The sequence below is a fragment of the Chelonoidis abingdonii genome, chromosome 6 (genome assembly GCF_003597395.2).
Source record: "Chelonoidis abingdonii isolate Lonesome George chromosome 6, CheloAbing_2.0, whole genome shotgun sequence".
Taxonomy (NCBI): domain Eukaryota; kingdom Metazoa; phylum Chordata; order Testudines; family Testudinidae; genus Chelonoidis; species Chelonoidis abingdonii.
In genome coordinates, this window is record NC_133774.1 from 26,528,471 (window position 1) to 26,551,700 (window position 23,230).

General features: G+C 41.2%; 1 protein-coding gene across 6 annotated transcripts in view; it reads right to left on the bottom strand.

The window, feature by feature from the left end:
* The window catches only part of NADK2 (NAD kinase 2, mitochondrial), a 94,066-nt gene that overhangs the window by 64,432 nt on the left and 6,404 nt on the right, over positions 1-23,230 (bottom strand). For all 6 annotated transcript variants that reach the window (XM_075066909.1, XM_032772031.2, XM_032772032.2 and 3 more), the window contains exons 2-4: positions 7,457-7,545; positions 6,414-6,502; positions 4,476-4,557 (exon numbers count right to left, since the gene is read on the bottom strand). In XM_075066909.1, the coding sequence (XP_074923010.1) occupies positions 4,476-4,557; positions 6,414-6,502; positions 7,457-7,545 (260 nt within the window). The remainder of the gene's footprint in view (positions 1-4,475; positions 4,558-6,413; positions 6,503-7,456; positions 7,546-23,230) is intronic.

Sequence of the window (23,230 nt, forward strand, 5' to 3'; positions counted from 1 at the left end):
AATGTATATGTGCATAACAGCTCTTGAAGAATAGTTACTGTACAGGCAAATGTTTTTTTCTCCTTCAAGTGATTGTGCACATGTACCAGGAATAGAAGCCTTTTCCTCTCTGTTGGTGAGGAACTTCTACTACTCCCAATTCGAGAACAGATTGTATTACTTCAAGAACTACAGTCTCGTGGGAAGTGTCTCTGAAAAGGGATGGGGGAGAGGTGGAGAAAGGGAGGGAGGTAAATTGGATAATAGATCCCTCCTTCACTGTACCGAGCACCCACTTGTCTGACATCATGCTTTCCCAAGCATAGTGAAAGAAGGGCAGGCATGATCCAAAGGGAGCCAATAGAGTTGGTGTGTTGTCCTTGACCAAGAAGTCAAAATGACTGCTTGGAGGATAACAAGGAGTCTAGTGGCACCTTAAAGACTAACCGATTTATTTGGGCATAAGCTTTTGTGGGTAAAAAACCTCACTTCTTCAGATGTATTTTCTTGTTTTGCGGATACAGACTAACACGGCTATCCCCTGAGGCTTGGAAGATGAAACTGTCTGGTAAGAAGGGCCTCCTTCCAATGAAGATGGCTGGAGACAAAGAGATCTTGACTCTCTCTTAGAGGCATATTGTGACTTCTGTTGGAAATAGGGTTTGGAGTAAGACTGGGGCCTAAACAGTTTCCTCTTTGTAACTGGATTATAAACTCCTGAAGTATTATGCAAGAGTCCTTCAGTGTGCACATAGCGTCATCTGATTCAGCAGAAAACAGTACAGAACCCTCCAAAGGTAAGTCCTCTATTGTGTTCTGAAGTTCCCCTGGAATGCCAGAAGGCCACAGCCAGGAAGAATGCTGCATGATAACTGCAGTGGCTACAGAACACCAAGCTGTATCAGTGGCACGGCTGCCTGAAGGGATGTACAAGCCATGAGATGTTCCTCAGAAATCAGAGCTAGAAACTATTCTTTATATTCCTCTGGCAACCTGTCGACAAATTTGGAAATTGCAAAGTAATTAATAAAGTAATATTTTTACAAAAGATCCCAATAGTTAGTGAGTTTCATTTGAAGAATGATGGTGGAATAAATCATTTGTATGTATAACTCCAGCTTCTTAATTTCCTTATCCTTGGGAGCAACCTTAGGATGAGATTGACTGGAATAGTCATTAGCAGCTGTGATCACCAAAGAATCATTAACTGGATGAATAAAGAAACAGTCAAAATCAGGAGGGACTTTGTATTATCTGTTCACTTGCTTCGCCAAAGGAGGTATAAAGGCCAGAGTCTGCCAGAGAGTTTTCATTAGCTGTAGTAGGGTTTCAGTGATGGGACAATTCTTCCTGGTGCAGGAGACTGTAAAATATCTAGGAGAGTATGTGGATTCTCTTGCACAGGTTCTACCTGCCTACCTAAAAAAGAGGCCACCTTCTTCATGAAGTCCCAAAAGACTATGAAGTCCTCCAGGAAGAGATGGGGTAGGGGGGAGGGCAGGACTCTGAAGTGATTGCCTTATATGGTGAAGATGGAGAAACATGGGGAGGAAGATCTAATGGCTCCTCCATTAATTCTTCCTTCTCCTCCTCCACAGGTCCAGCTCAGTGGACTGAAGGATAGTAGCAGGATACCAAGCAGAAGTTTCCCTCAGTGAGGAAGTAGGAGACTTCCTCCTAGAGTGTGACTGTGATGGAGGTCTACAATCTCTCGGAGAAGCCCAAGACCAGTAAGTCCTGGAGGATACTGCACGAGCTAAGCCATCCACAGTGGGAGACTCCATGCTAGGATTTCCTTATAGGAAGATCAGTGCTGATCTTGGTGTCCTGTAGTGGTAAAAGACCTGTAAGATGATCTAAACAACCTTGAAGGTGTGACAGGCTCCTCTTTCAGAGTTGGAAGAAGAAACAAACTTCCTCAGAATATGGAGGAGCAGTTCCCCTTGATGTTCTACACGACCCAAGTATAGACACACATTAAGGTCCAAAGGAAGTAAGGCTTGGGGTGGAGGGAACGCAGACAAAAATGATCGGTGCCAGCCTAATTGGTTGGAGAGATGACCAACAGATGGAGCCAAGGGTGCCAGGTCATCTCTGCAACCAATTAGACTTCAAGCTCATCAGCATCAGAATGCCTGCATTGTTCTGAGGAAGCTGACAAGAAAGATGAAGCATGACATTTGTCACTAGACTGGCATTTTGAATCAGAAGGAGCTGGAGGGGCACTTCTGTTTGATTCTAAGTCCCCTGTCTCACAATAAAAGCTCAATTCTAATTTCTAATACCAGACACATCACCTCTGTCATGAGGTGAACCCTCTATTTTTCGGTTGTGATGCTTAGGAGGTACAATAGAGCATCTGTCTCTCATATGGCCCTCCCCAGGACAAATCAAGCAGCAATTCCACTTACCAGTAACAAGGATGACAGCCCTGCATATGGCATAGAGCTTAAAACCTGGGAATTTTTTCCCCCACACTGAAGTCCTCCAGGCTAGCTACTAAAATTGCAACTTTCTAACTAACTATACCAATAACCACTGCTAACTATATAGTAAAAGTTTTAGAGACACTAGTTAACTGAAGCAAATGCTACAGGGGCTCCACCTCTCATCACAGGCATGGGAAGGAACTGAGAGGTAGGTGGCAGACACACACCCCTTATGCCCTCACCTGAGAGCAGAAAGAGAACTGAGACACATAGTCGACTTAGTTGTACTGCCGGCAAATGTCTCCAACTTGAGTGCATTGGATGCACACACATCTGCAGTGGAATGCAGATGTGCACAGTCATTCTAAGGAAAACTATGTTTAAGCACCTGCCTGATTTTCAAAAGGAACTGTTGGGTGCTTGGCATTTTTGAAAAAAAATCAGACAAGTGTCTAAACACGGATTTAAATGCCTAACTTTAGACTCCTATTTTTGAAGATCTTGGTCTTCAACTTTAACTCCATATGGCCTTGTCTAGCCTAGAGATGCTGGTCTGGTCCTGCAGTTAATTTACTCCTGGGGGAATTGTGCACCACTGCACATGTGCAGAATACATATGTCTGTCCCCACCCCCTCTCCCTCAGAAAATATATTCTGCTGGAGATGCACTGCAATTACACCTTTTGCCTACCACAGGCTGCTGTGGTGCCAGAAGAGAGGGTAGCTGGCTCAGGGTCAGAGCAGTCAGCTGTGGAAAAGGAGAAGGAGAAGCTGCTTTCCTCACAGCAAGGCCAAGTGAGGAGGCACAGGATATGGGAGGGATAGACTGAATGGGCACATGGGGCTGCTGGAGGGGGTCACAGGAGCTAGTGGGGTGACAGCATTGAACTAGGGGCTGAGTGGGAGGGGGGTGCAGGGCCGTATGAGGATAGGGGTGGAGGGTGGCTGAGTAGGGGTGCAGGCCACATGAGAATAGGATAAGGTGCAGGGACAAATGTGTCTGACTGCATGAGGGAGGCTCATCAAGTCCCTAACAATCCCTCCCTCTCACCCCCACCCAAAACAAAAACAAAAACCTGTTCCATACTTCTCCCACTGACACCCAACAATCCTCCAGGTTCACTCCCAGGCTTCTTCCCAGCAATTACTTGCCTCTCCCTCAGGTCCTCCATTACCTCTGATCTCCAGAAGCCTTTGCACTGCTTCTGAGGGGTATGGGAAATACATTTCTTTATCGTAGTTTAAATGAATTACTACTCAAAGTTCTGTATTAATGGGTCTAGTAAGGAACCTATTTGTCAAAAAACATTTCCTGAATCTTTTTTGTCGTCTTTATTGCTACAGACATACTTGCTGACAGCTATTTTGAAATAAATTACCAAAATAATTGAAAATGGCATGACTATATGGTGTTATTTTGACAAATAAAATGTGCAGAATTTTAAAATATTGTGCAGAGAATTTTATTATTATTAATTTAAAAAAAACACAGAATTCCCCCAGCAGTAGTTAACTTGAGTTTACATGATTGCACGTGTAAATCTAGACACTGTAAATATTTGTTCATGGACAAATATTTGTTCTGGTTCCATGGCTGGGAACAAACTTGTGACCTCTGGAAAAGCATTTGTAGAGTGTTTAAATCATGTACAATTCTATTAGCCTGAGTCACCTGTCAATTAATTCGCATTACAAAAAGATCAAGAACTCTAGCCTAGGAAAAGCCCAACAGCAGTCAGGAGACTTTCAGGAAGCAAGAAATAGTCTCACTTTGACACAACAGTAGCTAATCCCCATTCATCAAGTGTATACTTGCTTTTTGCTTTGGAGCCAGCATGGGATTCAAATGATGATTAGACTCACATGAACATGGATGGAAAGAGCTACTGACTATAGCTATAAGTAAAAACACATCTGCTTGATAATACTGTTCTCCTTAATAATGGCAGCAGTTTAGTCTGATAACTAAAATTGCACACCGTGTAATAATTGTACTCTAGGTAGTATGTACAGTACTGTGGTATACATTAAGTAGAGAGACTGCCTTCCCAAATGTGGTGTTCTTACCTTTCTGGATCAGTATTTACTCCTATAACTGGTTTAAATCTGTCAAAGACTTTACTAGCTGCCAGCAACATTGTGCCATCACCTAAAGAAAAACAGCATAAAGAACAGCTGATTACTTTTACTTAAGAATTCAAGTATTCCAAACTAAACTGAGTGTCATATACAGACATTAACATTGCAATTATATTTTTAATGTTTTTATACAGGCAGTAGGTTAAATAGGTTTCATAAAAATAAAACATGAATTGTTATTCTGCACTGAAAACATTTGTTTGGCCTTCAAACTGAATGTTGGGTATTGCCATGATATTAAATGAATTTAGAATTGCAGTGAAAATCCAAGGTTAATAAGAAGCACAATAGAGAAGCACTGAAAGCACCACTTATCTGATGCTTGGAAAACATATTTTGCATTGGGAAATCTTATATTAGCATCTGTGGAGGTTTTTATATGTTAACGAAAACTGGAATTTAAGAAAAGCCAAACTTCTAGGCTACCTTTTCTAAGAAAAAGAAGCTGTTAATTATTTATCAGAACTACAACCAATACGAGAGGGGAATAAGATACATCTGTAATACAATTCCTAACACCCCATCATGCACTTCAGAAATAGTATCTGGGTTTTAGTTCTGCTTCAACTGTACATGATGTTCTCTTATTAAATTATGGCTTCCAGTTGTTTATTATCCAACAGACATCTTAGATGTTTCCCTAATAACAGGGCTTTAAAAATCCACCACTCAGGTCAAGCAGGAATCTTTCCTAAAGTATGTACCATCAACTTCTTTAAATTTTAAGCTCTCATTTGAAAATACATATTAAATTTCTAGCCCTCATGTTTGTAAAGAGGATCTTCCAAACATGAGCAAGTGTGAATACAGACCCAAGAATACACTGCAAACAGCTCCAGTACCTTTCCTGATAATTATAGGTTTTCCAACAAAGTAAAAAACAGAATTTCATCAGTTTTCATTGCTGCTACTCAGAACTGTGTATGCAGCTTTGAAACTGATAAGAATCAGGTCAATTTCTCTGTTGCTACTTTAGAAAGCAATAAGCAGCAGCACAGGTGGGTAGTGGAGCTATCATTAGGGAGGACCACCAAAAGTCAGAGGCTAATGGGAGGAGAAAAAGTAATAGACATTCCCTCAAAAGCAGCAACCAGGAAAGAGGTAGAGCAGCAGAGACCAGAGCCCCCTTGCAACAGCAAAGAAATTCTGCATGGATGAAGAAGAGACACTGTTCTTCCCAGCTTGCAGGAGAGGGGTTTTGGAGGCCTTCAAATCTGTCAAACACCTACCATCCAAAGGCTAACACTAAAGATGAAACCCATAAGAAGTATCTAGGGACAACTACCTGGAAAGAATCCCAAGAGCTGACAGGGTATATGTTTTACACTGGGATCCCCCTCTTTATGATCAGTCTTTGAATTAGTAGGTTTAGTCTTCTGGCGACTATTTTAGTTCAATGATCAAGCTAAATGGATGAATGTAGTGTGAGCAAGAGATTTGGTTTAGGGGCAAAGCGAAAGCAGTGGGAGAAAAATAAATTGCTCATCTTTATTACCACAGACACCTAAGCATGACAGAGTCTCTAGCAGAACAGAGTTTGCTTTTTATACAAGTTGAGCATTTATTCAATTCTACAATTTACATATTTCATGCTGTATCACACAAACTTCCCCAAAGCCACTAAGTATTTGTATTCACTTCCTAAAAATCTCAAATTAAAGCAGGAGGGAAAAGAGGGTAAGTGAGCCAAGCCATTTAATTACGCCCTGATTTACTTTTGCCAAATTAATTACAGCAGATATACTTTCAATATAAATGGGTATACTTTCTTATGAGTGAAGCATTATAATTCTCCATACTATTTCAAACGCATGTATTAAAATTTACTTAAATCCAAGACACCTTTCCCCAGGCACAAGTTAATACCTCCTGCTGATATAACAGCATCTGCCCATCGAACTGTGTCTTCATCATATTCTCGGCGTTTAACAAGACAGACCTCGATCTGCTCATTCCTAAGAGATACACAGATAGTTTGACAAGGAACCACACAGCATACTAATTCAAACTTTCAGGGGAATATGAAGTGCAGTTTTTTAAAGTTAAAATTATATTTATTTTATGAATATTGTTGGTCAATGTACTCTGACATGGTCTACATAACTTGAAATAGTACCACACAATTAATACATTGAGTTAGCTATTATCCTGGGGGGAGTAAGTATAAAATAGTTAAAAGACTTAAAATGCCTTGTGCATGAAAGGCAACGTACACAACATTTTAATTAAATATGTTTTGTGAAAGGTATTTCACTAAGTTGTTCCACTGTTGTACACAATCACTAACATTTATGTCATTTGTTTGCTCTAGCCAGAAATTCATGTACTAGATACACTTGGTCTAACCAGAAATCACCGCCTTCTTTATTCAAACTCTTCATTTAAAAACCCTCACTTCAGCCTTCATTTTTAAAAGGGATTATCTGCATTTACTACAATTTGACTTCTGATCAACCAATGTACTGTACATTTAAAGTGTTATTATCTTATTTACTTTACAGGTCCCGGGGCCAGGCTGCACTATACACTGTACACCTGTGATCTATTTACATCATAATCTCAGTCTAATTCCTCCATATGGAGTAACAGATCAAGTTAAGAATCTAAAGAAACAGATCTCATGGGTACAGCAGGAAGAGGACAACATGCTATAGATCTGGTAGGAATGGTCTTTGAAACCAATGTGACAAGGCAGACAGCCAGTCAACATCACCAGTGCAAACAACTTGAGTAAGCAAGAATTTGTGATATAGGATGCGAGTTCTTGTAAAATAATCCAGTATAGACCTTGAAATCAGACATTCCCAGACTTCAGGGACATTTGGTCACCCCAGATATATTTAGTGAAAAATGATTTGTCTGTCACAAACCAAACTTCTCCAGACCATCACTAATCTGTATGCTCTTACCGTAAACTGTCTACAACATGCTCCACATTTTTTGTATGAATATAATGTCGCTCCAGTAGTCCACCATAGTTAGATCCCTTCAATGCAAGCTGTAGAAGACAAAATGACTTTGAAGCAGGCAATCATTACAGAGAATGCTATTAGATAAAGTAAACAGAAAATGAACACATGATGATTTAAAGTACTAATTTAAGACTAATAAACCAGAATGCATGAGAGAATTAGGATTATGATTATCAGTTAAATCTGAGAAGAGTTCAAATGAATATTGTGCTATAAAACCTGTCTGCAGAACAGGAGGAAAGGGCAAAAAACAAGAAAAAAACTCTGAAACAATCCTGTTCTACACAGCTGATAATTATATTATTTTTGGCACAGCTAGCGAAAAGGAGATAAATATTCTTCAAGCTATATTTGAGATAAGAACAAAGTTGCCTAACAGAGTTATAAACAACATTCTCTCCTGTATAAAAATGTAGTCTTAAAAAACAAACAGCTTTTGAAATTTGTCCCTGGGACCCATAGCAGATTTTCTAAACAATCTGTACCAAACACAAGATAAAGTAAATAGTTAACAGTTTATTCTAGCATCACTCTCTCCTTGAAAAGCAGCTAAGGGATTTATTAAGGAGCATCTATTTTCAGTATGCTTTGAAGAACTGTTCAGATATTTAACAGACTTAAAAGTTTATTAGAAAATGTTTAAAAATAGATGGTACAGAGAGTTTGAAACGTCAGTTATTGGTCATCGGGGGTAACGTACAGAGTATAGGGGGACGCTAGTATTTTGGTATTGGACAGCACATAGCATATACAGTCTAATGTCCCCAATGTGGGTGTATGGTGGGTGAGATCAAGATACAATCAGGAAGCAGTGAGGGTACATCACTCATACAAAAAGTTACAGACAGTCGTGGGTATAAATAAGCCGGCCGGGTAATGGGGATAGGATGACCCTCACATGGTGGAGTTCAGTTCGGTTGGTTCAGGGCTCAGGGGATAAAGTCCAACGGGGGAGGTTTACAGGTCTCTTCCCCCAGCTGCAAGCCTGGGTGGTCTTGTGATGAAGAACCAGGATTCAAGACATCAAGTTCAATTCCCAGCTCTGTCACAGACTTCCCATGTGATCTTGGTGTGACGCTCTGTACCTCGACGGAACACCCTGCACCCCCATGTTCATCCTTATGATTGTGTGGTATCCAATGCAAAGTTTGTCATGTCAAGTGTCTTCAGAAGACTCAATGCACTGAGCATTGTTGTTATAGGTTGTAATTTCATGTATATAGTTATGAGGCAGAAAATGTGTCCTCATGGCTTAAAACAAGCCCAGGCAAAACTCTCCAGGAGCAGAGGGGCAGCTCACACCTCATCAGGACATGTATGGGACAAACCCAGCCCAGCCTCACAGGAACAAAGGACACTAGACTAGGCCGCAACAAAGGATCTGTTGGACTCTCAAATGAGTCACCTCCCTTCCCTTGGTAAGTTTGGGATTACAATGAGGTAATGCTCACCTGACTCGGGGGGGGGGGGAGGGGAAGGGCGCAAAGTCGAGAAGAAAGAACTTCATAAAAGGGAGCAAAGTTTGCCATGCTCTGTCTTCCACCTACATCTACAGACACCAGCACCAAGCGACTGAAGCACTGAAGCAAGGGAGAGCCTGGCTGAAAGGCAACCAGACAGCTTGTGGTGAGAAGCATCTAAGTTTGTAAAGGCACTTAAAGTGTTATGATCAGCTTAGAATGCATTTTGCTTTTATTTTTGTAGTTAATAGATTTGTTTATTCTACCTGAAGCAGTGTTTGCTTTGAAGCATGTCAGAGACTCCCCTGGGGATAACAAGCCTGGTACATATCAATTTCTTTCTTAAATTGACAAACTCAAACTTGCAGCATACAGCAGGCATAACTGGACACTGCAAGACAGAGGTTCCTAGGATTGTGTCTGGGACCAGAGATAGTGGCTAGTGTCATTCGGTTGCACAATCCAAGCAGAGGCTGCCCAAAAGTGCTCACTCACGTAGCTGGGAGCAGCTTACATGCTAGAGGCTGTGCGTGAACAGTCCGGGAGTGGAGGTTCTCATAGCAGAGCAGGTTATGGCTGGCTCCCAGAGTTGAGGATTGAAGTGACCTAGCAGATCACTGGTCCAGATAACACTATGGGAACGTCACACTTGGGCATATCAGTTCATCTGTGTGTCTGTTTTTCCAACTGTAAAATGATTATACCACAATTTTTCCCCTTCACCCTTGATTTTATTTCTTTAGACTGCATGGTCTTTGCGGCAGGGCCTGTCGCTGTGTGTTTGTACAGTCTCTAGCACAATGGGACCCCAAAATCCAGACTGGTGCCTCTAGGCACTATAATAAAAATTAATAGTAATTTCTGTCAAGACCCAATATGGTGCCTGTCATTCACTGTTTCTCTACACATTTGATGGCTACAGAACTCAACATACACTTCACCGTGTAGTATGATATTCCTTACCTCCCCTATGAAAGCACATCTGAAGACCCACTGCATAGTTAAAGCAGCCAGTTACTACAGAGTGTAATATTTTATAAATGCGAAAGTGTCAAACAGTGATTTGGTGGCATTACTCTAAATAATTACCTGTCTGTCTAAAAATTAATCAAGCTGAAACTAATATTGTGATATGTACACTTGTGATCTATTTACATCATAATCTCAGTCTAATTACTCCATGCAGTTTAACAGCTAAAGTTAATAAAGAATCTGAAGAAACAGAAAGCTGGGCTATCTAAAGATTTTTCAAGACATCCTAAAGGGCACGGAAAAGGTGTCTTCAGACATTATACAAAAGTTATTCTCAATAAAACTCACATGAAATAAAATAAACAGAAGGGGATCCAATACAGGAATACGACTTTTCATTTTAAAAAAGAAAATTACGTGATCCCCTAGCTGTGATTTGGACAGCTGGCCTTCCTTCCCTAAGGACAAAGAATTCCCTTTGTATCTGCATTAATCTGCCAAGCGACCCTCTGAAGGTGAGCTAGGAAACCAAGAGCTGATTTTATTTCTATCTCCTTGGCGAGTTTGTCCTCATGATCCTGGGAAGCAAAATAAGGCTCAGATATTGCTCCAAAACTATTTCAAGTGGTTAATGATCTCCCTGCCCCAAAGGAAGCTTGTCTTATAGTCTTCTCTTCACAACAGTGGCCCCTTCTGGGCCTCTTTAGTGTACTAGGGTTCAAAAATGGACTCTCCTGAGGTTCCACCACCACCCACTATATGGGATTTACAGTAGGCCAGAAGGGTCTGTGCTTCTCCTAGGAGACCTGTTACAGAGGTGGTATAAGGGGGAGGGAGCTGAGCCTGAAAGCCCTTTACAACACCCTTGCATTTGCAGTGTTTGTGCTGTGTCCAGAATCCTCCATCCATGATGCAAGAGAAAGCAGAGACTGCTGAGCTCTGGAGTCAGGGGCACTGAGTGCTGGTGTGGATTCCAGAGAATTCCATGATTTTCCATCTGGAACACTCCCCTTCCATCCCTGTTCCCAAAGGGACAGGGAGCTTCTTGCCATGAAACCCACTATTCCAATCCTACCTCCTTTCCTGCTCAAGGGAAAGCAGCTGATGTGACCTCACACAGACTGGGCTAAGGTGGTTGAGGGGACAACATGTCGCTCACAGAGCCATTGGAGGTCTCTAACCAGATGCTATTGAGAGTGAAGCAGGACACACAGATCTTTCCTTTTGTTTTTGGCTTTCCCAAACCAGCTTTCTCCATGAAGTCTGCTGCTTTCCACCTGTTGCAAACACCTCAGAGGAGAAGCAGAGCTGAGGGGACAATCTTCCCAAAAGGCAATTGCAGCCCTGGGACACAATTGGAAGTCAGACAAACACATTGAGCCAAATGGTTAATCAGAAATTTGAAATAAGTTTGGAAATTCCCTTAGAAAAGCTCTTCAGCTGGGAAATCTATCTGTCCCTGCAAAGGCAGATTAAACTGGAGAGAACTTTAGGGGCCAGGCCATTTCCCAGCTGCTGGATCTACTTCTGCCCTCAAGCTGCAAAAAGCAAGCTGAAGTACCCATTACAACTGATTTCTGTATCTTAGTACAATAGAGAGCGGGTTAGGGACTGGGTGAAGATATATGGCAACAGTTCTCTCAAATGTATTTTGTTAGTATAAGCACTAGTGCTTTTTAAAAAAATAGGAATTGGTGTCAGAGGAAATTAATTTCACACATATTACAGGAAAAAATATGTTATAGACTGGCACAGTCATAACAGTAGCGCAACAGCGCAGAAACTTTGATCAAGCTCAACAGTACTAATATAAAGTACCACTGCCTTGCATTAAGCTTTTCTGTATCATCTTAGAGGTATAGCTCAAAGAATAGTGTTGCACTGAAAATTCTTTAATTTTTAATAAGTATTTGGTTAAGACTATTACATAGGTTCAAGCCTGGAGCACGTAAAAATGTGCTTTTTACTAGGCAACTTCAGCGCACATCAGCCTCTTTAAACAACCAAAATGCTCTGTAAATGTATTTTAATTATTTTACAAACCCAGAGAAAGTCTTGTCATTTAAAACCTGAGTTCACCATTCTCTCTCTCGCTTCTACAGAGCTAGTAATTTCAAACACTTTGATGCAAAAGAAAACCTTGAATTTAGGTCATTAGGAAAAATAAAAGAATATTTTGCCCATCTGGTATTATTAGACAGCTTAACCGGAATAACCAGTATTTATACTGCAATGAAAGAGGTGCAAATGGAGTTTAACATGGAGGGTCCCAGAGCTCAGACTCCAGCCCTAGCCCAAATGTCTGCACAGTAATTTTTAGCCTTGGAGTCCAACCCCCACGAGCCCAAGTTAGCTGCCGCAGGACAATCATAGGCATGCTGTGAATCTTTTATCCCTGTGTAGACATATCCTGAGTGACTTGTATTGAGGAACTTCATGTGATCAAGTATTGGGATCTATTTCATTGTTTCTGGTACATCCAACTCTGTGGGAATATACATGTCTAGGGGAAAAACTCTCAAACTGATAAAAAAAAATGCATCTATAGAAGTCTGGTATAAACAAGACTGGTGATTAATAAGGGCTACCAGTGATTTAATTATGTTCCATGATTGATAATTAGACATGGGAAAGCAATTTTCCCTCCAAAAGGGAGGTTTTTTGTCTCACACCATATAAAAGAAAATTCAGGGAGTGCAAACTGCTGGCTTCCCACCAGTTACATAACAGAGACACAGAGAGGCCAGCTCTTTACCTTCCATCAAGGTTGGTAATATATCTGTAATATATCTATTTTTTCCTGTACTCTCTATAGTGCTATACTAAACTCAGATTGTCAAACAACAGGCGTGAATGGAAACTTCAAGCACAAATGTGCTTACTCAATTTAAGTATAATGAGGAAGAAATGTGCTTTTAGACAAACCAGGACTGGGAGACTTGAGATCTCTATTGCAGTCATAGCTTTGCCATAAACCTCTCAAGAACTTGGGCAAATCACTTGCTCTCTTTTGATAATGTGCAGAAAGCTAAGGAGGTGATGGGGGAATTAAAAGACATGTTGGAAATATGTACCCTTTATTAGTAGGCTTATGTATCATCTAGGGTAACCGTCTTCATGCTATCCTAATGCCTGCCTTTGGAGAAGCATAGGGGGCTGATGCCTAAACACATTTTTTTCTTGTTATTTTTGTATGAGTAATAAATTTTAAATAATTAGCAGAAAGCAAGACTCTTGACAGGAAGTACAAGATGACACGTCTGGATGTGAATAACCTCATAGGAAAAAAAATCCTGATGGAAAGCTAAAGTTGGAAAATAAAGAGGCTGACTAAAGTCAACTGCCCTATTTCCTAACAGAAAGGGGAATGAAGCAATTGGTGATAGAAATAAGCCATTCAAATACAGAAGCAGTTACTGTATATGGAGCCCATACATTGTGATTTAAATAGAAGTTTTTTTAAACAGAAGAGAAATAAAAATGTTAAAGATACTGACAAGCTAAATTTACCTGTAATCAGTGTTACTGTAAAATAGGAACATTTAGAAAAGAAAATAGTACTATATCATCTGAAAAGTTCTACTCACTGTTCTTGCTAGATCAAATATGTTTCCATTGTATTGCAATTCTTAATATTGCTGGGTACAGGAGCCTATTTCAAACACTAATTATTTTGATGGGCCAATAGAGCGCAAGAATTTTTATTCCTTTTCCAGAACAACAAAACAGTCTGGTGAATGAGGTTGTGACTAATGCTTCTCTGAGTGCTTGTATTACCTGCTGGTAAGAACTTTTAAAGTAATAATGGTCTCATTTTAGACAGACCTGTCAGAACAGGAATTCTAAATATCTTAACAATACTTAGATCAGGGGTCCCCAATGCGGTGCCTGTGGGCGCCATGGCACCCACGGGGGCATCTAAATGCACCTGCATCCTGGCTGGCGGGCAAGCATCTGCCAAAATACTGCTGAAATTCGGCAGCATTTTGGTAGTAATGCCTCTGGATGATGCTGCTTGCTGCCGACAAACAGTATCATCCAGAGATGTCACCGCTGAAATGCTGCCGAATTTCGGCAGATGCTCGACCGCCACCACAGTCTTTCGTCTGGCACCCGCAGACGAAAAAGGTTGAGGACCACTGATTTAGATTATGCAGTGATGACAGGTATATTAGAAATCCTTAGGCAGAATATACAAGTTCTATTTAAGCCCTTTTAATTATTTCTGGCAAACAATATTCAATTAAGTCTGTTGGGTCAACTCATTCCTTGCTGGTCATAGAAATGAACGTATGAGGTTTCTGCTGATTCTTCTGATCAGTATTTAGGTCTCCAGGCCTTACCTTTAGTATTCCTATTTTTTATGTCTATGTGGAATTTGCAATCCATATCATTAGTTCTGTTTGTATTTCTCCAGTCAGAGTTCTGTTCATTTGTACTAACACCATTTAAAGCAGAGGACTTCATTTCCAGTCCAAGGTAGGTATGGATCACCACGCACTATATCAAGTGTACGTGCCTATGTGGGAACTGGAAAAAAGTCCCTGAACTACAATAGCTTATATAATCAAAGCTTTTTTATACTAAGATATAACTTGCAAAACTATGTCATTTGGTACAAAAAAATTCAACACTACTTACATGACCTCAGTCCCCTACCTGATCAGTGCCTGCTTCACACTTGTGGAGAGGCTGAACATAAGTCAATGGTACTCATTGCATCTGCAACATCCTGCATGTTGCACAGAAACTAGCGATCTGGGATGTGTATGTGTGTGTGTGTGTGTGTGTGTTTGTGTAACATCTGAAAATAATATATTAAAACAGGGGTTCTCAGACTTTTGTACTGGTGACCCCTTTCACACAGAAAGCCTCTGAGTGCGACCTCCCTTACACATTAAAAACACATTTGTATCTATTTAACACCATTATAAATGCTGGAGCCAAAGTGGGGCTTAGGATGGAGGCCAACAGCTCACGACCCCTCATGTAATAACCTCGCAACCCCCTGAGGGGTCCTGACCCCCAGTTTGAGAACCCCTGCATTAAAAGCATGGTTAGGTCAAAAAGTCAAGGATTCAAAAATTAGGAAACGCTCAAATTATTAAATTGGCAACTTTAACTTGGCCCCCCATGCATAAAATTATGATACAATCTTCAGTGACACAATCAAATTTTATTTTTTTCCACAGGATCCTGCCTCATTCAGTGCACAGAACTGAAGATACTATGGGAATGAATCAGGATTGTGTAATGAAGACTGTTGTCACAGTGCCTCTGCATCATTTGTTGCAAATGTTGGAATGTGAAGAAGATGACAGGAAGAGAAACTCTCTCCCTAATGGTTTAGAGAGTTTACTGCCCTCCTGGAGAATTGGTTTTTATTCCTCCCTCTACCAAAGAATTTTTGTGTGAAGCTGGATATAACCTGTAAACAAACATTTGCACAGCAGACCTGTGTGTATTCCTCATTTTCTGGGTACTGAACATGAGACACGTAGGGTCTGATGCAGAAAGTGCTGAACTGCAACTAAGATCAATGCAAGCTCTGCTCTGAACATATGAAGTGCTATAAAATATTAAACAATCCAGAAAATTAGCTCCTAGGCTTCTCAAATGAGGCAACCAAAATAAGTTGACACTTCTTTATAAAATGGAGCATAACACCACCACCTCCTAGGAGCATTGTGAAGGTAAATTCATCAATGTTTGTAAAGAACAAAAATTGCAAAAGAACACACTAGAAAAACCTGGAGAGAAATTAACAACAGTAGCGTTTGGATAATGTGTAATAGATATATGGGGACACACAATGTGGACAAAAAAATACTGAATAGTGATCCTGAGCACCATTCATCCTCAGCGCAGAATATGAGACAGGCCCTGTGCAAAAATATGATTGTGTAATTAATGACTGCATCATAACAGATGCACAAGGAGGATGGATTAAGGCTGCACAGACAACCTTAATTATGGCATTTCCTAACTTTTGAATGCCTGACTTTGCCACCTTTATGTTCTTTTAACATAAGAAATCACATCCAAACAACCTAAAAAAATGTAAATAGTTTAAAAATTGAAAAAACAAAAATTTTATCATTTGGAACCATGATGACCTTCACCTCTGTAGAATGTGGTCTACTGATTAGACTCTCCTGGTCCTGTGCCCTCAGTTTATCTCCTTCTTTCTACTGCACCTGTCCTGTCCCCTCCCTGCTGCTATCCCTCCCAGCTCCTGCCCAACATCCCCATCTCTTGTTCCTTTCCCCTCACACCTCTACATTAGAGTCAGGATGCCGCCTCCTCACTTCCTGGGCACCAGCTCCAGGACCAATGAGAACACTGAAGAATCTGCCTGCTCTTGGTTCCAGTACTGGCACCACAATGATCCCCAACTGTTGAGAGATGTTACAGGGAAAGCCCCTGCAGCCCTGGGCTGGAGCATGCTCAGTAACCCTGAGGTGATGGCACATGCAGTCTGTCACATGAGAGCTCTGAGGGAATGCTACCTTCACAGTTTAGCAGCTGAACCAACAAACCTTTGAGCATGTGCAAACAGATTTTTCAGAGGCTTATAAATTAGCCAAATTTGAGCAATTCTTCTACAGGAATACCAAGAAGCACATCCCTGCCACAAACACCAGCACCCCCTTGCAAAATATCAAGTCCCTTCTCCATATATAGGCACTAAAGCTTTTCAGTGAAACAGATGTAAGATTTGTAAAATGGATAAGAAAGTATTTTTCCCTAATCTTATTCTCAGAAATGGATGAACCACTTTACCTGAAATTTTCCAAAAACATTCAGCCCGAGTCAGACGCCTGCTATTGAAAATTTCAGCTCAAATAGTTTAAATTTGGCAGAGTTATAAGTAAGTGAAATAGGGTCTTATAATGATAAATGTCAGGCAAACTTAACTACCTATGTTGCTACCTGCACCATCTATAACTAAGGTTAAGATTTTGTCATGGGTATTTTTAGTAAAAGTCACAGGCAGTCCATGGGCAAAAATGATAAATTGTGGCAGCCCAAGCCCCACCACTGCCCATGGTTGACAGCCTGAGCCCAAGCCCTGCCAGGGCTGAAGTCACAGGGGTCACTTAAAACCATGGAATCCATGACCAACTTGTAGCCTTACCTATAATACATACATGTGCATGGTGGTGGGAGGGGAAGAGGTTGTTTTTGTTATCTTAGTACTTAGTGTTACCAGCACTCAGGCATCAATAAAAACAAGCTATTTACAGGATCCACAGTGCACTGCCAACTTAACTACACAAGCAGAAAGATATCTAAACAGTTCTTCCTCCAGATTCTGATTGCCTTTAAAATCCTAGGCCTTTTAAGTTCAGAACAAAAAAGAGAAAGTTTCTTTATCTAATAACTGTCTCAAAGATGGCTTCTACTAGAAGGCATACGTAGAAAGTATTTTAAGTCTGTAAAAATGGGCCAATTTTGGTTAACAAGTTTTTAAAAAATAAGTGCATATTAGATTCTACAACCTGGGTAATCTGAGGATTTCATTAAATCCAAAAAGATCATTCAATCCAGATCAGATAGATATAGTACCGCATAGATATATCTGTTTTAAAAAAGCTAGCAGAGACTTCAGGTACTAACTCTGAAATCCTTCATGAATGATAACACTTGAGTGATGGAGCATATTAACTACTGAATGTTTTGGGCCTATCAAGGTGAACAGTACAAAGACAAGAGTAAAGACCAGAATGTTCAAATGGGCTGAATACTGCACATACAGAATATTTACAATATCATACTGAAATAATAATATAAATAAAAGTTATGGTTCACAGAGCACCTGTAGGCACCCACAAACAGCTGGCTGATCATGGTACTAGATTTCAGCCTTGTTCCAGAGTGTACATTGCAAGGAGCTTAAAGACCTGAGCAGCTGGAAGTGAGCCAGCCTAGGCGCTTCTAGTATGGGCCAATGCTATATATGAGGGAGAGAAGAAAACAGCAAGAGGAACATCTAAAGGACAAGGAAACATGACCATCAGTCAACGTATCCAAGGGAGAGGGAGACATACAAAGAGTAAGGAAAGTGAAATGGGGAAAGGGACCAGATAGAGAAGTAGAATACATGGAAGGAGGAGATGGAAAAGAGTGAACAAACTGATTAATGCAATGAATATATCCTCTTTGAAAAAAGGTTCACAGTTTTCTACATAAGCAATTGTCGTAACTGTCACAGGGATGTTATGATTGCAATTGTAACACTATGAAAAACACAAGAACTCTTGCTCTAATAGCCAAAAATATCTGATGGCTTATGCTCAAATATGAGAATGGCTAACTGCTTGCTGGAGTCAGTGGATAATTTGAGCTTCCTCTGAATCAGCTATGGGACACCAATGAAAACAGAATATCTGACCAGATCAGGGGTCGGCAACCGATGGCACACGTGCCAAAGATGGCACGCAAGCCGATTTTTAATGGTACGCTGCTGCCTGCCGGGGTCCCAGCTGCCAGCTCCGCTCAGCCCACTACCGAACCCAGGCCAACAGTGGGCTGGGCGGGGCCAGAGGCTGGGACCCAGGCAGGCATCAACGCACCATTAAAAATCCTGCCCAACCCAGCCTACTCTTCTCAAACCCCCCCTCACCACTCTCTCCTGCGGGAGCAGGGGGCAGAAGCATGGTCCTGCTGACTGCTGCTGCAGGGCAGCCTCCACCAGCAGCCAAGCTCCCTCCTCCCCTGCCTCTTCCCCCAGCATGCTGGGTTCCTGCCCCTCCTCCTCTCCCTCCCTGCAGCCAAAGAGCTGATGGCCCTGGAGAGGGAGGGGGAGAAGCGGAGCCAGAACCCCGGTACTCCGGAGAAGAGGCGGGGACAGGGCTTTGGGGAAGGAAGGTGGAATCAGGGCATGTCCCCTCCAGCCCCCTGCCGTGAGCCACTCAGGGCAGGGGGCTGGGGGTGCTGGCTGGAGTCGTGGGGATGCTCCCAGCCCCCTGCCCTCACTCCTGAACCACCCCCTCCACCCTCTGCCCTGAGCCCCCCAAACCCGTGCCCTGAACCCCCCTCACATACACCGAGCCCCCTGCCCCCCCCCACGACCCCAGCCCTGACTCTGGTACCTCCCCCACATACCTAGCTTCCCCACACTCCCTACCCTGACTCCTGCACCCTCCTCCTGCACCTCCCCCCCACATTCCCACCTGCACCCCTCACACTAAATGGGAGCTGTTCAGGTAAGTGCTCCATGACCAAACCTCCTGCCTCAACCCTGAGCCCCCTCCCTCATTCTAGCTCCTGGCCAGACCCTAAACCCCAACCCCTAGGCTGTTCCTTCACCCCCAGCCCTGTGCTCAGTGCACTCCCACCCTCAGCTCAGTGCAGAGAGCACAGAAGAGAATGGGTTAAAACCAGGGAGAAGGTAGGTACCCACTCTATGTGGGCAGTGCCAGGAACCCAGACAAGCAGAGGGCTGAGTGGGGCCAGCAGCCAGGACCCTAGCTGGCAGAAGCCTGCAGACGGAACCCCAAACCATCAACTGGCTGAGCAGCAGTGGGCTGAGCTGCTCAGCCCACTGCCGGTCAGGGGTCCCAGCCCTCGGTCCCGCTCAGCCCACTGCCAGCCTAGGTGAATGGAACCCCAGGCCAGCAGCAGGCTAAGTGGGCCGGCGGCCTAAGACCAGCATTTTAATTTAATTTTAAATGAAGCTTCTTAAACATTTTGAAAATCTTGTTTACTTTGCATACAATAGTTTAGTTATATAATATAGAGTCTTAATACAGAGAGACCTTCTAAAAAACATTAAAATGTGTTACTGGCACACGAAACCCTAAATTAAAGTGAATAAATGAAGATTCGGCACACCAATTCTGAAAGGTTGCCAACCCCTGGACTAAACGGACCAACAATCTGTTCCACTGATAGTTCGCATTTATTTAGCACATTTCAGGGGACCTCAAAGCACTTTAACAATTAACTGATTCTCACAGAACCCATGTAAGGCAGGTATCATTTATCCCCTATTTCACAGACACAGAAGTAATTTACTCAAAATTACAGTACTAGATGGCGTAAAGAAATTGGGTTTTGATTAAGTCCTGTGCTTTAGCTACAAAACTATTCTTCTCTTTGACAGCTGCTGATGTAAATAGTTCCTAATGTCTCATTGCCAGAAACGTCTGTAGCTAGTGAACAAAATTAAGCCAGGCAAAGCCTTTTACACAATGCTGTTACTGAGCAAATCTTAACTTCTTACAAGTCAAATACAAAAATTATGAAGGTCGGTAAAGAGGTTTTGCACTTGTAAAAAAAAATGCAGTAGTTTTATTAATTACAGCAAAACAATCCCAGGTAGACCGAGATTAGTCCTAATTTTCACATTATGTCCCAAGAGTGTCATTAGGCTGGCTGTTTTAACTCTTTTGAATAACTTTCTAAAAGCTGAATCAAAGCAGTGTATTTTTTCTAAAATGGACAAAAATCATTATTAAAATGTAATGATATTCTAACATTTTGCTAATTCTTTACTTTCTTCCCAACTTATTGTCTTAAATTATTAAAGTGCATGTTAATACTTGTTTCTTTAGTTTCCTAATTGTTATAATTTTAGATTTCACAGTTTTTCACTATGAAATTTCATGTCAAGAATTGAATTTGACATTAAATTGCCACAAGTCAAGAAAGCTGAAATGTTCTGCCAAGGTATACTCCTCCATCAAGATTTTCAATTTGAGGTCATTAGAACTCGTGCTCCAAAGTTACTTGATAATTTTAGCAAGTGTATAAAAAATTCACAATAACTGTAAAGCATTAAAAAGCTAAATAAAACTATTTCTAACACTGAAACAATTTTGTTTTTAATTTACAAAGATTTTATGCCATTAACTTTAATGAAAATGTTATTTTAACCACTGGTGCTGCACACACTTATGCATATGCTTAAAGCAAAGCACATGAGCAGCTCAACTGAAGACAGCAGGACTATTCATGCTACTAAAATTACATACCTGCTTAAGAGGTTGCAGAATCAGAACCTTAAAATCTTCAATATTTTTGCCTATAGCACTTATGTAAAATTCAAATAAGATACTCTACCAGTTGTGGCATTTAAAAGAGGCCAGCATTTATAATTTAGTTCATTATAAATGCTAATCTAGAATTGCAGTAGCACACATTTTCAAATCAATGTTGTTAAGCTTCAAAGTGACTGGGATTGCTCCATTCTGATTTTTAAAATACAGCATTATGGTAAGTTTTCAGCTCTAGATCCAAAGATTTTGGTAGTTTCTGGGAAATGTGAATAACTCTTCAAACAATCTTAAAGTCTATAATTGCTACAGTTGCCTCTTTCCAGGAAGAATTCCAGTATTGCCCTATTAACTTACATTTCTAGCCAGAAGCTGTTTGTAAGAAAGGAAAGTTACTGAACAGGAATGTGTCGCAGGAATCCAAGCATATTGCCTTTATTTATCTGCACTCTCGAGTGCTTGTGTTGGTGTCATGAGCCCCCAGGATGCATCTAGAAGGCAACTGTTAGAGCCATCCACACATAGTAGAACCTCGAGTTATGATCATCAGAGTTATGAACTGACCGGTGAACCACATACCTCATTTGGAACCAGAAGTAGACAATCAGGCAGCAGAGACAAAAAAAACAAAAAGAAAAAACCAGCAGCAAGTACTATACACTACAGCACAGTACTGTGTTAAATGTAAACTACTTAAAAAAAGGGAAGTTTAAAAAAAGATGTGACAAGGAAACTGTTTCTGTGCTTGTTTCATTTAAACTAAAATGGTCAAGAGCAGCATTTTTCTTCCACGTAGTAAAGTTTCAAAGCTGTACTAAGTCAATGTTCAGTATTAAACTTTTGAAAGAACCATAACGTTTTGTTCAGTTACTAACTCTGAAACGTTTGTAACAACCTCTATTCCCACAGTGTTCGTAATTCTGAGGTTCTACTGTACACTCTTTAAGGCTGTGTACACGCTACCACTTACAGCATTATAAATTATGCCACTCAGGGGTGTGAATACCCCCCCTCCAATGAAGTAAGTTACACCAACCTAAGCACTGGTGTGGTCAGCGCTATACCACCACTCATGGGGGCTGGAGTAATTCAGTCGACAGGAGAACTCTCTCCCACCATCTTAGAGCATCTGCACTATCAGCTCTGTAGTACCCTACTCCTGTAAGCTTTGTGTGAAGCCATAGCTTTAGACCCAAACGTCTGATGCAAGCATATGAGTGACGGCATTACCAATCACCTGCAGTTCATTTCCAAAGAAAAATACCATTTGATAACTGAAGCAGCATAGTGAGGATTTGCATAGGCTTGGGAAACTCAAGTGACAGGCAAGTAGCCTTTTCTCCTCCAATGTGAATTGTTCAAGTGGATCTCTACTCTTGGCAGTGACCACAGAAAGCACGTGAAGAGCATTTAAAGACTGAAGGACTGTACTTCCAAAGAGGATTAGACTTCACTTCTAAATCAAGAAAGCAGTGTTAAGTGAAGGATAACTGTAGTTCCTCACAAAAACTTTAAGAACTTTATTCACAGTCTGGTGAAGAGGTACCACACATGCATAGAGCCCTGATAGCCAAAAGCTTCAGTTTATAACTGAACCACAAGGCTGCATTTGTACTTAGGTGAGCTAACACATCTGCCAGGCATTTGGTAAAGTCTTAGAAAGCCATTAGCAAAGCCAAACAGAAATACCTTTTATTGGTAGTAATTATTCCCTACGCATAATCTGAGGTACTTCCTGTGTGAAGCTTTACTTAAAGAGGACTCTCAGGTAAACAACCCTAAACCAGTCCTTTGAACTCAATACAAGATAGCAGTAGCAATTATGTGACATTTGAACCTCAGAAAGAATTTGCTCAGCTTTCTTTAGTCTAATAGACAGACAGATCTTTTATCTTTAAAATTAGAAGAACTGGGAGTAAATATTTCCCTGATACTGGTGCAGGATTTCAGTTTCTCCTACTTTGTTTAGGAAAGAAACTTTCACCTCAGCATTTTCATATAGGATAGAAAACTATACAAATGGAACAAAAAAATCAAGTACTTTTATTTCCATTTTCAACACCCAATTCAAATTAATTCAACTACATACAGAGAGGAAAAGCAAGATTGTCCCTGAAAAGGTAGATTTAGTCTGATCTACTTCAGGGTTCTGGGCTCACCATCAAAATTATTATCCAGCAGCAGATGCTGCAGGTAGGCAGAGCCAAAGGACAAGGTCTTTCTTGGAAGCTCCTGCAATGTTCTCCTGATTGTGATTGGTGGGACTACTGATGCCCTTG